The following is a 15,796-nucleotide window of genomic DNA, read 5'->3' as shown; positions in this document are numbered from 1 at the left end:
GAGGAAATATGGGAATGGATATATCATTAAATATTTTATATTTATATTTAGTGATATCTCCATTCTCATACTTTCTCACAAGGTAATCAACCTGTGTTCCTGTATTCTTCCATACATTTTTCTATGTTCTTACTACTATTTATCACACAATCATCTATCATATGACTATCATACAACTATGTACACTCATATATATAGATTTTCAGGTTAGATATTTGCATAAACATTTAATCATTCTTTAAACATCCTCAGTTTTTTTCAGGTAAAAATAATTAGGGAAGTGTGGAGCAGGTAAATAATATTTTATTTCCTTGGTGTTTATTTACAAATTAAAATGACCTTTGAGTAAGGTAAATTACACAAATCATAATCTTATATTTCAGAGGTTTCCATACATTGCCATCATATTTTTGACAATAATGATTTTGGAATACTAAGCAGGCCTATACCTGATTTTACTACTAAGAATATAAATCCAAGTATGGTGGGCTTTCAGAGGAACCTAGCTCTCTGCCAGGCTAAGACAATCATGTTGAAGAATCATGCTCTGGAGATGACAGAGATCCTTGATGTATCAAGACTGGCCTTAAATGTTAGGGATCTTCTTTTTAATGTCAGGAAAATCATATGATACTCATTAGTAGTCACTTACCTTTGGACCAGGTAATCCAGGTAACCCAGGATTTCCATGTGGCCCTGGTATGCCCTGCAAGTAGTGAAAAAAGTCATTATTCTTGGAACATATTGGAAGGGAACAAAGTACAATTGCTTACTTTCCTGTCAACATGTGTTATCCCTTTCTACATTTGAGTTTTTGCTTATGTTATTATATATACCTTAAAGACCTATTTCCTTTAGCTCATCCCCTATACCTACCCAAATTATTCTTCAGATGTCAACACATTTTTAAATCCTAGTCACAAGAACATGAAGCAATATCTTTTTCCTACTAACTTCTATAGAAATTTCTTCATATAAAATTCATTTGCCAAGCAATTGTATATTGCCACGGGACATTTCTTATACTGTTCTAATCTGTTGCTTAAATACTTTATTGCTGTTCTAACTACCTTATGACATGTTCTATTTAGGCCCAGGATTATAAATTCTTTGAAAAGAGACTCTTAAAAATATTAGTAGTGTAGTACTTAACACATTGAATGGCTACACTCGATTAATATTTAGCAATTTGATTTTGCATCACTGATAAATTATATAATCTGAATTCAAAACTTGATTCCATTTCTGAGTACCTACTATATGCTAGGAACTGTTAATGTTTTGTGCCTCTCGTTACTAATCCTTATAACAATCCTGCAAGGTTATTATTTTTACTCCCATTTAAAACTCAGCTCATACAACCTGTAAGTAGAGGAACAGGTCACCCTCTCCAAGAAAGGCTTCTATGTCTCCAGGCTCTCTATACTTACTTCAATTTTGCACCCTACTTCTGTGCTCTTCAGTCATACCTCCCTCTTAACACATAACATATAGTTAATAATTATTTGTCTCTTCAATTCTGAATTAATAGAGCAGAATGCTTCAGAAAGGCAGAGATGTCAGCAATGCAAATATTGAAAATACGACTAGCAAGATGAAAACTAAAGAAAAAAGATTAAATTTTGGCTGGGTGTGGTGGCTCACATCTAGCACTTTGAGAGGCCAAGGTGGGAGCATTACTTGAGCTCAGGAGAGACCAGCCAGGGCAACACAGCAAGACTTCATCACTACCAAAAATCAAAAAAGTTTGCCAGGCATAGTGGCCCGCACCTGTAGTCCCAGCTACTCAGAAAGCTGAGGTGAGAAGATGGCTTGAGCCCTGGAGATCAAGGCTGCAGTGAGCTATGATACCCATCACTGCGCTCCAGCCTGGGTGACAGAGTGAGACCCTGTCTCACACACACACACACAAAAAATGGTTAGATGTTATGACTTACGTTATTGGTAGCCTTCAAAAAGTACATTTTAATAAAGTATATGTAAAACATTTATGGGGATTAATGAATAAGTTGCTGATGTAAAAGTAAGGACAATGGATATAAATTATTATTTCACAAAGCTCAGTAATACAAACAACAGTGAGCCAAAACAATAGCTTTAGGAAAAATTAATATCAATGAAAGTTTGGGATTTATAAAAGAGGGTTAACTAGTTGGTTGCTGCCAAATAATATAAAATTTACAGGGAGAAAATATGTGAAGCTGCAAATTTTAAGTTAAATAAGGTGAAATTAGGAACACAAGTAAAATAATTCGCCTTGAGAAAAACACTCTTTCTTCCTTAAGGGAATGAGAATTGGACAAATAAATGGAAGATAAAAAATAAAATATGGAAGGAAACTGCTATATTATGAGAACAGATGGAGATTCTGAACCTGAAGTTCATGCTGTTGAGAGAACAACCTTAGCAGTGGATAGGGAATAGAATTAGTATGAAAATGGGCCCAGTTTCTCAGAAAAGCAGGATCCAGATTCTCACAGAGAGGTAGGAGGATGGGAATGGTTCATGGGCTAGAGGAGAATGAGCAAGATTTAGGAAGGGCTACATGAGAAATGTGATAGGTCATCAACTACAGAGAATTTGTTTTAATGCAAAACAGCCAGAGCCCAGTGAGAATTCATCTTAGGCCTCAAATGGACAAGAGTTTGATGGGACTATGGACAACTTAAAGTAATATTTTAGAGTAATTTTTTCTTTATAGTCTTTGTATGTTAAATAAAAATCAGAATAAAAACAAAGTGGATTATATAAAAGGTATTTGCATTTGTCATACAATTCTTTTTCTAACTTATTGAACAAAGGCGTTTTGTAGTAAAATATCCATACTTTTTTTAGGTTTGAAAGAAACTAATTTTAACACAGCAATAAGTCTTTTGTTGGGCCTGTGTAATGTGAAAAACTACTGCTGATCTTTAATGCAGCTTTTTCCCTCGGGGCAGTTATTTTCTAGTCAATAGCTTCAGAATTTTCCACTATGTAATCCAGGAATGTACTGTTTTAAGGCAGCCCACTCCTCTTCATTTCCCCAAACAAATGAACCTCACCTTAGACTACTGCGATCACTTTATAAGTAAGAATAATGTTACAAGTAGCACCAGAACAGCCACTAATTTACAAATTTGATCATCTTTGTTGGACATGTTCACAGAGAATGCTTTGGCTGTGTGTTTACACTCAAAATAAACTAGGCTACATGTGTTCTTAAACTTCTCTTGAATTGGCTAAGGTAGGACTAAGTTTGAAGATCCAGGCAGGTTTCCAAAGGAAGTACATACTGTACAATACTAGAAAAAACATATTAGAAAGTTAAAAATTCTCACTGCCAGCAGGAAATGTAGCCCATCTACTTACCCGTGGACCTCTCTTCCCTGACGGACCTGGGATACCTGCTGGACCAGGTGGACCCTTGGAAAACAAATGCCAAGACATTAGGCATGATAGTAGACGCTTTTTTTTTCTTACAGGTCTTAATAAGATATCCACCCAAAGACAACTCTTTCTCAGTTCCCAGTTCCCAGCTGATGATGATTTTTAAGTAACATGAACCCCCTTACCCTAATCGGCAGGGTTGAATTGAAACTCAAGTGTCCTCTTTAATCGGGTCAGAAATGGCAGCAGGAAGTCTATGACTTATGGTTACAGCCACTGTATCTGGTTTTTAAAGGGACCACAACTAGTAGTTTTGTGGGTAATTTTTTACCTAAATTTACTTTCACTGCGGAAGGAGGAATTCAATTTATGGTTTGGAGACCAGCAACTACAAGGTTTTTTCAAACTCAATTGAAGATTTGCTTTGAAAAATGAAAGCACTGGCCATTTTATGTTCTTTTAAAAGAATTATACCAAGGATCTGTGTAATGTGTTAAACTGTTATAATGAAATCCTTCTTGTATACCCATTAATAAATCTGACTTATACCAATTGCAGCACACTAGGAAGTCACTAATAGAGTTAAATGATTTATAAAACAAACTAAGAAAGCAAAAACTGATCAATTGTTAAAGTGTTCTGAGTTATTTAAATGTTAATTTTTAAATATATCAAATAAGAAATAGGACACTACTTCTTTACTTCTCCATATAATGTTTTATGTTGTCTTCTTTACTTACTTTAACAATCAACTGTGGAAGAATAAATGCTCATTTGTGATATGGTTGAACACATATTCATTCATTCATCTGTTCATTCATTCAATTGTTACTGAGCACTCTGAGATATGGCATTGTTCTTGGCGTCTATAGAGCATATAATACTCCATTCAACAAATCTTCATTCATTATTGCAGTAAAAATAGTACACGCTGCCAAATTCGACACATCAGGGTTAAAATACTAGCCTCACCAGTAACAAGAACTGTGACCTATGTGCTTTATTTTTCTTCATTGTAAAATGTTTATATATCTATGCTGATTGTACATAAAATAAAGAGATGAATCCAGGTTAAATCATATGTACTTGCCACTACGTGACAGTTTTTTAACCTACAATTTCATAATTTCATACAGTTTAAACTGCAGCATGACCAGGTACACCTAAAATGTACACTGAGTTTCAAAGGAGGAGAGGGAAAATGGATTGATAGGAAAGGATCATTCCAATTCAAAAACACAGAGGGAAATGAGTAAGTTACGTTGAAAAAATAACAGTTATTTTACATATTTCTCATCTCATTTTTTTTGATATGAACTACTCCTTGAAACTTTCTCTTTTATTAGAGTTATTTGCAGTTTTCTGATATTCATTATATATTTCAGACTGTCCATGTTTTTCCTTTAGTTTCCTTTAGTTCTCTTACCCCCTAAATTTATAAAACTTTTCATGTATTTTCTAATATTGAGAGAGAAATGCTATTCTATTCAGCCCCTAACTGAGGGCATTCTCCTTCCTCAGCTGTTCAAATATTTTAGCAGCCATTATCATACCACTAGCTTCCATCAAATCTTGATTTTCACTCATTGTCAAGAAAAATTGACTTTCTTTTCAAGTTAATTCTGGTCCTGTTGTTATAATCAAAAAGTTAGCAGCTGTTGATTTGAATTTGATTCCCCAAAATATAAGAGCCAGTAGGAGAAATTGCAACTAAAATGAAAAAGAAAATGGAAAGTTTTCTTTAAAAATGTCTAGTTTGGTTTAGTGCCCTGTCACACTATTTGTGACAAAAGAAAACACTATTCCATTCACATCGGAAAGGCAGTTTGCTATGACTTGCATTTGTGTCTCCCCAAAATTCATGTGTTGAAATCCTAAACAAAGTGATGGTAGTAGGAGATGGGGACTTTGGGAGGTGATGGGTCAGGGATTAGTGTCCTATAAGAGAGGCATAAGGGAGTTAGTTCATTTTCCTCTTCCACCATGTAAGGACACAGCACGAAGGTGCTGTCTATAAACCAGAAATCAGGCCCTGACCAACTACCAAATCTGCCGGCACCTTCATCTTCAACTTCCCAGCTTCCAGACTGTGAGAAATAAATTTCTATAGTGTATAAGCCTCCTAGTTTATGGAATTTTGTTATAGAAGCCTGAACTAACTAAGATGCAATTAACATTAGATACTGGGGGGGGAAAGAAGGTATATTTTATGTCATGATTTAAATATTTGAATTGTTTAATAAGCACTAAATTAAAATCAATTCTCATGTCTTCATAATTTTGCAGATTCAAAATCTTTGACAACATATTATTAATAGACATTTTCTAGATACCAGAAAAGAAAGATAATTTTTATAGCATGACATTTTTGAGGAGAATAAATTACTTTCTATAAATAAGGTTAGGTACTAAGAAAGGCACTTTAACTTTCAGATTATTTGTTATTAAGAGAAAGTACAATTCGATTTAAAGAGCAATGGTTTTGCAATCATACAACGTAGATTCAAATCATGCCTTAATCCTTTACTTGCTGAATAACCTTGGATTAGTCAGTTACTCTTTCTAAGCCTTAGTTTCCTCATCTCTAAAATATTGATGATAGAAATTTACCTTTCAGGGTTATTGTGAGTATTAAAGCTGTTGTATATAAAATACCTGTCACTGTGCCTGGCAGTGATAGTAGTTAACCAGTAAACTGTAGTCTAATTAACCTCTTTTTTTTTTTTTGAAACGGAGTCTCGCTCTGTCACCCAGACTGGAGTACACTGGCATGATCTCGGCTTACTGCAATCTCCCCTTGTTGGGTTCAAGCAATTCTCCTGCCTCAGCCTCCTGAGTAGCTGGGATTACAGGTGCGTGCCACCATGCCCAGCTAATTTTTTTGTATTTTTAGTAGAGACGGGGTTTCACCATGTTGGTCAGGCTGGTCTCAAACTCCTGACGTCGTGATCCCCCCACATCGGCCTCCCAAAGTGTTGGGATTACAGGTGTGAGCCACTGTGCCTGGCCTAATTAATTTTTTAAGGTATGCATAAGGCACAGCAATCACTGAGTAAATGTTAGATATTATTATTATGAGGGTAATATATACATTAAGGTAAATCTATTTGATAGACCAATACTTCTAAAAGATAATAACCCCTGGCCAGTTAACATTGGAAATCCTGCATCTTACATTCCTTTGTGAATTTATTCATTCACTCACTCAATAAATATTATAAAGCATCAAGCCCTCCTGGAGTTTGCAGTCTAGAAAAAAACACATACATTAACAGATAAACATGCAATTACAAATTTTACTTAGTGATATGGAGGAAAAGAAAAGGCAACCAAGGAAGAGGTTAACGTAGTGGACCTAATTTTTATTGTGATGTCAAAGAAGGCTTTTCTGAAGAAGTATTTAGTTAGACCTAAAAGATTAATAGGAGCTAGAAAAGAGAAGAAAATAAAATTCCAGAAGATAGGAATAAATGAATGAGGGCATGAGTAAAACAAAACAAAACAAAACAAATAAAAGACACAATCATTTTGAGGAATTAAAAAAGAAAAACTAATAAAGTAAGGGGAAAAGTGGGGCAAGAGGCAGTTGTAGAGTTAAGCAGGGGCCATATCACATACCTGCACAGGTCAGGATACAGAGTTTGAGTTTAAGTGCTATAACCTTCTTCCACTGAAGGATTTAAGCTGATAAATAATGTTATCTGATTCATGTTTGTAAAAGATCACTAGAGAATTTTGGTAAAAGATGTCAGAGTGAGAAGATTTTTCAGACTACTCTCCCTCCCTCAAAATCAGCTATAAACAACAAGAAGCACGAAAAGAAGAAAACATCCTCTCCTCTGAAACAAGGAAAGGATCATAACCACAAACCACAAAATGTGAAGATTATCTGCTCAATACTGAGGAACTTTGGAGCGAAGGTGTTGAGAGATAACCAAAACCAAAAACCTCCTCAGACCTCAAACCTTGGATACATATTCGTCTACAAAATCCACTTCAACAATTTTTTGATTATGATAAGGTTTAAGGGAATGGGCCACAGGAAACATGATTCATGACCCAGTAAAAACCCAACTTCAAAGAGCCAAGAGTAGAAAAGGTGGAGCTGAAGAAGAAAATACTACTTTTATGATCCACAACCAGAACTCTCTCTGGTGAGAGGGGACAAAAGACAAGAAGAACACAAATCACCCTATCACTTCTGAGAGAGCCTGTGATACAAAAGGCTTCACAACAAATTGTGTGTGAACATGAGAGGACACATGCCTCTGGGTAGAAGATACAACAAATATGGTAAGATGGTGTTTCAGGCAGCAATCTAAATTTGAGTCTGTGTACCATTCCACCTTACTTTCCTATGCCTCTCCCTATACCATTCTGAAACAAGTCACCCAGATAGAGTTACCTTTATTTTAAAAATGAATAATAATCAGAGAGCAATCAGTAGAGGATTTATAAATAGATGCTGGGAGGAAGGGAAAAGTGAGAGGACAGGAAAATAAATTTAAAGAACAAAGCTGGAGGCCTCATGCTACCTGACTTCAAACTGCAAGGCTACAGTAACCAAAACAGCATGGTACTCGTACCAAAACAGATATATAGACCAATGGAACAGAACAGAGGCCTCAGAAATAACACCATACATCTACAACCATCTGATCTTTGACAAATCTGACAAGAACAAGAAATGGGGAAAGGATTCCCTATTTAATAAATGGTGAGGGGAAAACTGGCTTGCCATATGTAGAAAGCTGAAACTGGATCCCTTCCTTACATCTTATACAAAAATTAATTCAAGATGGATTAAAGACTTAAATGTTAGACCTAAAACCATAAAAACCCTAGAAGAAAACCTAGGCAATACCATTCAGGACATAGGCATGGGCCTATGACTTCATGACTTAAACACCAAAAGCAACCACAACAAAAGCCAAAATAGACAAATGGGATCTAATTAAACTAAAGAGCCTCTGCACAGCAGCAAAAGAAACTACCATCAGAGTGAACAGGCAACCTACAGAATGGAAGAAAATTTTTGCAATCTACCTATCTGACAAAGGGCTAATATCCAGATTCTACAAAGAACTTAAACAAATTTACAAGAAAAATCAAACAACCCCATCAAAAAGTAGGCAAAGGAGATGAACAGACACTTCTGAAAAGAATACATTTACGCAGCCAACAGACACATGAAAAAATACTCATCATCACTGGTCATCAGAGAAATGCAAATCAAAACCACAATGAGATACCATCTCACACCAGTTAGAATGGTGATCACTAAAAAGTCAGGGAACAACAGATGCTGGTGAAGATATGGAGAAATAGGAACGCCCTTACACTGTTGGTGGGACTGTAAACTAGTTCAACCATTGTGGAAGACAGTGTGGTGATTCCTCAAGGATCTAGAACTAGAAATCCCATTTGACCCAGTCATCCCACTACTGGGTATATACCCAAAGGATTATAAATCATGCTACTATAAAGACACATGCACACGCATGTTTATTGTGGCACTATTCACAATAGCAAAGACTTGGAACCAACCCAAATGTTCATCTATGATAGACTGGATTAAGAAAATGTGGCACATACACACCATGGAATACTATACAGCCATAAAAAAGGATGAGTTCATGTCCTTTGTAGTGACATGGATGAAGCTGGAAACCATCATTCTGAGCAAACTATCACAAGGACAGACAACCAAACACCGCATGTTCTCACTCATAGGTGGGAATTGAAGAATGAGAACACTTGGACATAGGGTGGGGAACATCACACACCAGGGACTGTTGTGCGGTGGGGGTAGAGGGGAGGGATAGCATTAGGAGAAATACATAATGTAAATGACGAGTTAATGGGTGCAGCAAACCAACATGGCACATGTATACATATGTAACAAACCTGCACATTGTGCACATGTACCGTAGAAGTTAAAGTACAATAAAAAAATTCTACTTAGTACCATTCTTTTAACATGAATATTGTTTTAACATTAATTCACTAACAGCATCCTTTTTATTAGCATATAATAAAGAGAATAATTGTTAATGTGAAAAAAAAGAATATTATTTACCAGAAGAGGAATTACTTCATACAACAGATAAAGAGTTCAGCTACGTAGTTCACTACATATTCAAAGAATGTCAACATGACATTAATCTTCAAAAATAAAGCTCAAAGAAGAGTTGTGAAAGATTTTTAAAAATGTGAAAGATTAAAAAAAAATGAAAGAGAAAAAAAGAAACTCTTTGATGAAAGCCATGTCAGAGCAATAAAAACTGATTAAATAGAATTTAAAAATCAATGAAGGGATAGGAATATATAGAATAAATGAGTTCGCACAAAATGAAATGGAAAAGAGTAATCATGATGATACAGTTGTAGAGAAGATAATAAATACCATTCATCATCACAGATGACATTTGACATATGCAAGCTTGTATGCCCAAAGAATTTAGAAAAATGGAACCAAGCAATATTTGGTTATTAAAAGGGGAAGTCTTTCTATAATGAAAAATAATCTTCAGATCAAAAGAGTATTCCCCAAAAAACCTGATTCAGAACCTAATAGGTTTAAAGAACTTCAAAGATACAGAACTGCATGGGTATATAGGCAGGAAAAAATTGTCACCCAAAAGTAGGAAAAACCAGGCTGGCTTCAGGCTTTTGAGTCACATCTACTTCAAGAAGCAGTAAAACAATTCCTACGAGTTCATTATTTTATCACCATTCAGTCTCTCATTAGCTCTCTAAAATCTACCTTTAGTCTTCTACACTGCGCTGAAGTTAGGATTCTCAAAGTTCAACAATGACTTTTTCACCAAGATATACAACAGATTACCCCTTTTTTCTCAGTCCTCATTCTCTTTTGGCCCCGCTGATCAATTCCTTCTCAAAAGTCTCTTCTTTGGCTTTTTGATATTGCTTCTTTTATATTTTGATATCACTGTTCTTTTCTCCTGTCTCTCTGACTTCTCATCACATTTCTGCTTTTTCTTTCTATAACCAAAAAGCAAACATCCCCCTGATTTAACTGGTGACCCTATGCCACATTCCTCTCTTTGAAAATCTATCCAACTCTAGAGTTTCAACTATAATATCAATAGGAATAATCCCAAATCTATATCCCCAGCCTCGATATCTCTTCTTTACTTCAGCTTCTTCAACTCTTCTAACAGCTGAATTACCAACAGTTCTTTAAATGTTTCATTTTTCTCTCCTAAAATTGACTTTCCCTCTTAATTACAGTTTTTAATAATGATATCACCATGCTCTCAACCTGCAGGCTTAACATTTGATAGTCATCTTTTATTCTTTTCCTTTTTGCTTGTTCCCTAGGTCCCGTTAATTTTCTAGTTCTACCAAATCTTCCTTCAAAATCTCTTGAATCTGACTTTTCCTTTGCATTTTCACTGCTGCCAATCTAGATAACGTTCTAGTCCTTTAACACCAAGATGGTAACAGAAACTTCCTATCCTGGGAACTGTTACCAGACCGACTTTCTGATTAATATCTCTGCTTAGAAACCTACAAAATTCCCCTTTGAGAACAAGATAAAGTTAGAATGATCATTTGATAGTTAAGAATGTCCACAACCTGACACAATCAAGCTTGGATCTTTATTTGTCTGCTTTAGAGGAAGAAAACATGGATTCAAATCCTGGCTCTATCATTTACCAACAATGTCATTGTGGGCAAGTAAATTAACTCTTTGGGCTTCAGTTTCTTCACCTGAAAAATGAGGATAACACTACTAACTGTAAAAAGTTCTTTTAAGATAATATATGCAAAGAGACTGGTAGAGCATCTTCCACAAGGTACTCAATAAATGATAGCTATTATGCTGTTATAAAAAAACTCACCTACTCCTCTCACCTATCAAAATCTTACCCAGTCTTAGAACTTAGGTCATAACCAACTTTGTCCACAAGATCTTATTCTGAACAGCTCAGCTTTAAGTGACTTTTCATAGAGACTCCATCAAAAAAATACTACTTTTTTTGACCTTTGAACATCTCTAGCCCATACACTTACTTTGCATCTCTCTGCAACATTTATCCTACTTTATCACAAGATATATTTAATAGTTATAAATATCTTCATTATGAAATACAAGCTTTTTCTGAGCAATTACTGGGTTATACATACTTTGTGTTCCTGCCTTGCATATAGCAGAGACTAAGTAAATATCTGCTGAATATTAGTTTCACCTGCCAATATTGAATGACTATTTTTGAATTTACAGAAGAGATTGACGCTCATCTGATCAGACTGACTTTTTCTGAAGAAAATAAATTACTTCCATAACTATTTGCTTAATATGACATGTCCAGTGATTCAATTTTATGACCAATATGTTGGTAATTGCCATAGTTGAAGAGTTTATTTCTCTATAATAGTATATTCTTCATATTTTATTTTTAAACCTCAAACATTTACTCTAGCAAGAGTGGCTCAACACCTATCAAATCACTTTTAGGAATAACCATGAAGGAAACACAAGCTAAAAGAGTGACTTCACCTTCTCCCATTCTATGATTTCTAGAGCTAAGCCAAAGACTCAAATTTTATTTTCATTAAATAAATACTTTAAGATATATTTTAGTCTACTTGAAATTTTGAAAAAAACAGCTTCTAAAGACATAAAGGTAAATTATACAAATATGAAGTGTAAAAACAATATTTCCAACACTGTGATTTTAAATGGCTTTGAGTGGTTTTTAAATGATTTTAGAAATTTTTAAATGTTGATCTCTAATTCCCACCTATACAACAAAAGAAATTCAGGGCTGAAAAATTCAGTCTATTATCTCACAGTTTTGTTTATATGATATAAACAAGTGCCTTCGTTTTTTTTTTTTTTTTATCCCCGCCCCCCATTGAATTGACTGATAACTGGTTCTCTTTGTGTTAGGCAAGGGGAGCTTTAATTAACCCATAAATATAAATTGACCATATCACTAAGGACAATCAATGATTCACTACACAATAATCTCTATCTAAAGTAAGTTTTACACCCTATTTTAATCCATTTGATGCTATTTTGCTGTAATAATATTTAATAGGCGTATTTAATGTATTTTTCTTTAATCTACCATATTTTTATATCCTTCTCTTAACATGACTATGCATTCTCCTGCGATTTTGAAAATACAAATATATTATCTATATTTAGCAGTTGAATTACTGATTGAATTTCAACTGAACAAGAAAAACAAATAGTTTGCCCACTACTTAACCAGAATGAAGTAACCTTTTAGCCTACCAATTGAAGAACAGAAGCACAATATTTGAGCCAGGGTTACATTCTGGCAGATGTGTTACAGCAACCAAAAATTCAATTACCATGCCAGAATGCATTTCTGTGACAGATTTTATCTGTTATGTATTGTTTGGTCCAGAGAACTCTCTTTAAAATGCATTTTAAAGAGAATTTAAAATGTATTTTAAAGAGAATTTAAAATGTAAGTTAGCGTATTAAGAGATACTAAACAAAACAAAACAAAACAAACTTACGGGAGGTCCAGTGTCTCCTTTTGGCCCTCTCAGATACTCCATTTCGAGCATTGTATTTAGATCCTCATAATAATAATAATCATAAAGCTCAGTTTCATAGCTATTTTCGATGGGATAAGTAGCATCAGGATAAAATTCACCTTCTTTCCTTAGATCAAGGTGATTATCCACAGACGGTTCATTTGACACTCTGTACAAGCTTGTGTTTAAAATCGGTTGCATTTCCATGAGTTCATTAGTATGTAGATTTGCTGTGATAGCCTTCTTGAGATTAGTAATTGTATCTTGTGTTATCTGTGGAAGAATAGATGGCATCTTCTTAAACAGTGACAGACCAGTTAGTCTATCATCATGTTGTGTGATATTGTCAGATACGTTTAGGAGAGAACTAAATTTCTCTTTGGTATTCATTCCTGCCTCACTGATGCCATGAGGGGTCACTGACAGGCTTAAATTTGTCTGAGTATCTTCCTCAGTGATCATTTGTTTGGCCTGAATCCCATGGTTTGTGAGATCCACAGCAGAGACATTTCCTGACTGAAGAGAAGATAACTGAGATCTTGATATCTGGTGTTCTCGTCTTTTATACAATGTTTCAGAATCATTATTTATGATATTTGGAATACTTCTGCCTTCAGTAAATGTATCCTCTGACAGTACTTTTTCAGCAAATCGTTTGGGCGGGGGAGAGTGTTCCAGTATCTTAGTTGGTATGAGAGTTGTATGAGGAAGGCTTGTTTCAGGTTGGTATTTGTCTGCTTGGCGACACTGCTGTTTCACATATCTGCAGTAGTCTGCAGATGCTTCTGCAGAAGGAATAATATCTAACTGACATACTATTCCTTCAAAATGGACAGAATTATTATTCATACTTCCTAAAGTAAACACACTATTAGAATCAAAGGTCTGAACTTCTGAAATAGTCTCTGTGCTAAAATATTTCTTTCCACACTCAACAAACATTGAGACACTTTGGTTTCTAATAGTAATGGCAAATAAATGCCATTGCTCATCATGAACACTGTAGTTGAAAACTACAGCCTGCTTTCCTCTAATGTGTACTACTAATTTTTTAGGTAGTAATTGCACTCCTAATTGCAGTCTATTTTTATTTCTAATGCTGAAGAGAAATGCATTGTTCACCCGATGTGACTGTAACCCAGTTATTATTGTAAACGGCTGCCCTAAGTTGACTGGTAAAATTTTCATGAAAGGTGTCTCAATATAAGCATCATTTTTTAAAATGATGCCTGATTCTGTTAAATGGACCCCCTGAGGTAATGGTGTAGATGATGCTGGTACAGCAGTCGCTGATGATGAGTGTCTTACATCTTTGCCTCCAAGGCCTAGTTGATGAAGAATATCTATGCCTGGAAATTTAAAAAAGAGAGAGAGAAAGAATCTTACTTTTTTGCATTCATGTGTTCACATAAATGTTTGAATATGAGGAAATCTTCGTTGTAGCAACAGTAATTTCTACAATAACCATGTTCTATCAATAACTAATTACGGGTAATGAGAAATAGGGAGGAGGAGAATAAGACATACTCAATAATTTGAACAAAGTACATGCTCCTCCCCCTACACACACACCAATCTCTAAACGCAAAACTTATTTATTATTAGTTATTTATTATTTTGGAGACAGGGTTTCCATCTGTTACTCAGGCTGGAGTGCAGCAGCATGATTATAGCTCACTGCAGCCTTGAACTCCGGGGTTCAAGGGATCCTCCCACCTCAGCTTCCCAAGTAGCTGGCACTACAAGGGCATGCCATCATACCTGGCTAATTTTTGTATTTTTCATAGAGACAGAGTTTTGCTCTATTGCCCAGGATAGTCTTGAACTCCTAGGCTAAAGCAATCCTCCCACAGCACTGGGAATACAGGGATTACCACCACACCTGGCCTCCAAAATTTAATTAGTTTAGCTCTCTTGTTTTCCATTTGACTAGGATTCTTATTTGTTACTTCAATGAATATACATGTTGAAAGATTCCCAGATGCCATTTGGTTCTTTAATTTAGAACTTAAAATTTAATGACATCTATGTTAAAGTGAAACTGGAGTCATACTTCCAAAGATAATTGTGGTTTGGAAAGCATTTTATAAATTAGAGTCACAAAATCCCTTAAAGTATAATTTTTCAGGCTGTTTTTTCCTTCTAACCTTCTGGGAATTTGCAAGTTGCATGGAAGCTTTCCCAATGCCTATTATCTTAAGTGTGTGCTACACTTAAAGTACTCTGGTTACCAAAGTCCTTTGATAATTCCTAGATAAAAGAATTTAAATGCATTTTATTGGCAATCACTCTGCTTTTTCTGTTCCTTCCAAGCTTCTCTTTCTTCCACTTTTTTCCAGTCCTCCAGAGTAACTTTTATCCAACTTTTAGACTCTTTCAATATCTATTATTGAATATGCATTTTACATAATATGGATTTGATATAATTATGGATTCATCTGATTTATTATTCATTGTAATATTACCAATAGTATATTGTTTGTCTCCTTTACCCAATTAAAAGCTTCTGGAAAACTGGATCTGTCTGATTCATTATTAGATCTCTTCAGCACCTGCCTTGCAAACAGTCCTGTAATTTCTGAATGAATGAATTTGCCCCACAGCAATCTGACCAGGGCTCATATTCACCTCTGGAGTGATATAAATTTAAATATCACTTATAAAGAATGACAAATTCTGTCTTTAAAATACAGAATGGCAGAGTCAGCTGTATGATCTTTATTATTCTTTGGGTTATAAATTTCCCATCTGTATCTTTGCATAAATATAATCATCTCCAATCAGAAATGTTAGAGAATTTTGATAAGTGAAAAAAATAAAAGTTTTTGAAGATTAGCCAGGAACATTTGGCATCACCTTACTTTTTCCTTCTGTAGGAAATTAG

General features: G+C 35.0%; 1 protein-coding gene across 1 annotated transcript in view; it reads right to left on the bottom strand.

Moving 5' to 3' along the window:
- COL24A1 (collagen, type XXIV, alpha 1) overlaps nt 1-15,796 on the bottom strand; it is a 395,043-nt gene that overhangs the window by 355,179 nt on the left and 24,068 nt on the right. Inside the window, exons 3-5 of the mRNA XM_011956095.1 lie at nt 12,892-14,261; nt 3,352-3,405; nt 653-706 (exon numbers count right to left, since the gene is read on the bottom strand). Of these exons, the coding sequence (XP_011811485.1) occupies nt 653-706; nt 3,352-3,405; nt 12,892-14,261 (1,478 nt within the window). The remainder of the gene's footprint in view (nt 1-652; nt 707-3,351; nt 3,406-12,891; nt 14,262-15,796) is intronic.

Source organism: Colobus angolensis, unplaced genomic scaffold (genome assembly GCF_000951035.1).
Source record: "Colobus angolensis palliatus isolate OR3802 unplaced genomic scaffold, Cang.pa_1.0 Scaffold41, whole genome shotgun sequence".
NCBI classification, from domain to species: domain Eukaryota; kingdom Metazoa; phylum Chordata; class Mammalia; order Primates; family Cercopithecidae; genus Colobus; species Colobus angolensis.
This window is presented reverse-complemented; position numbering and strand designations above follow the sequence as displayed.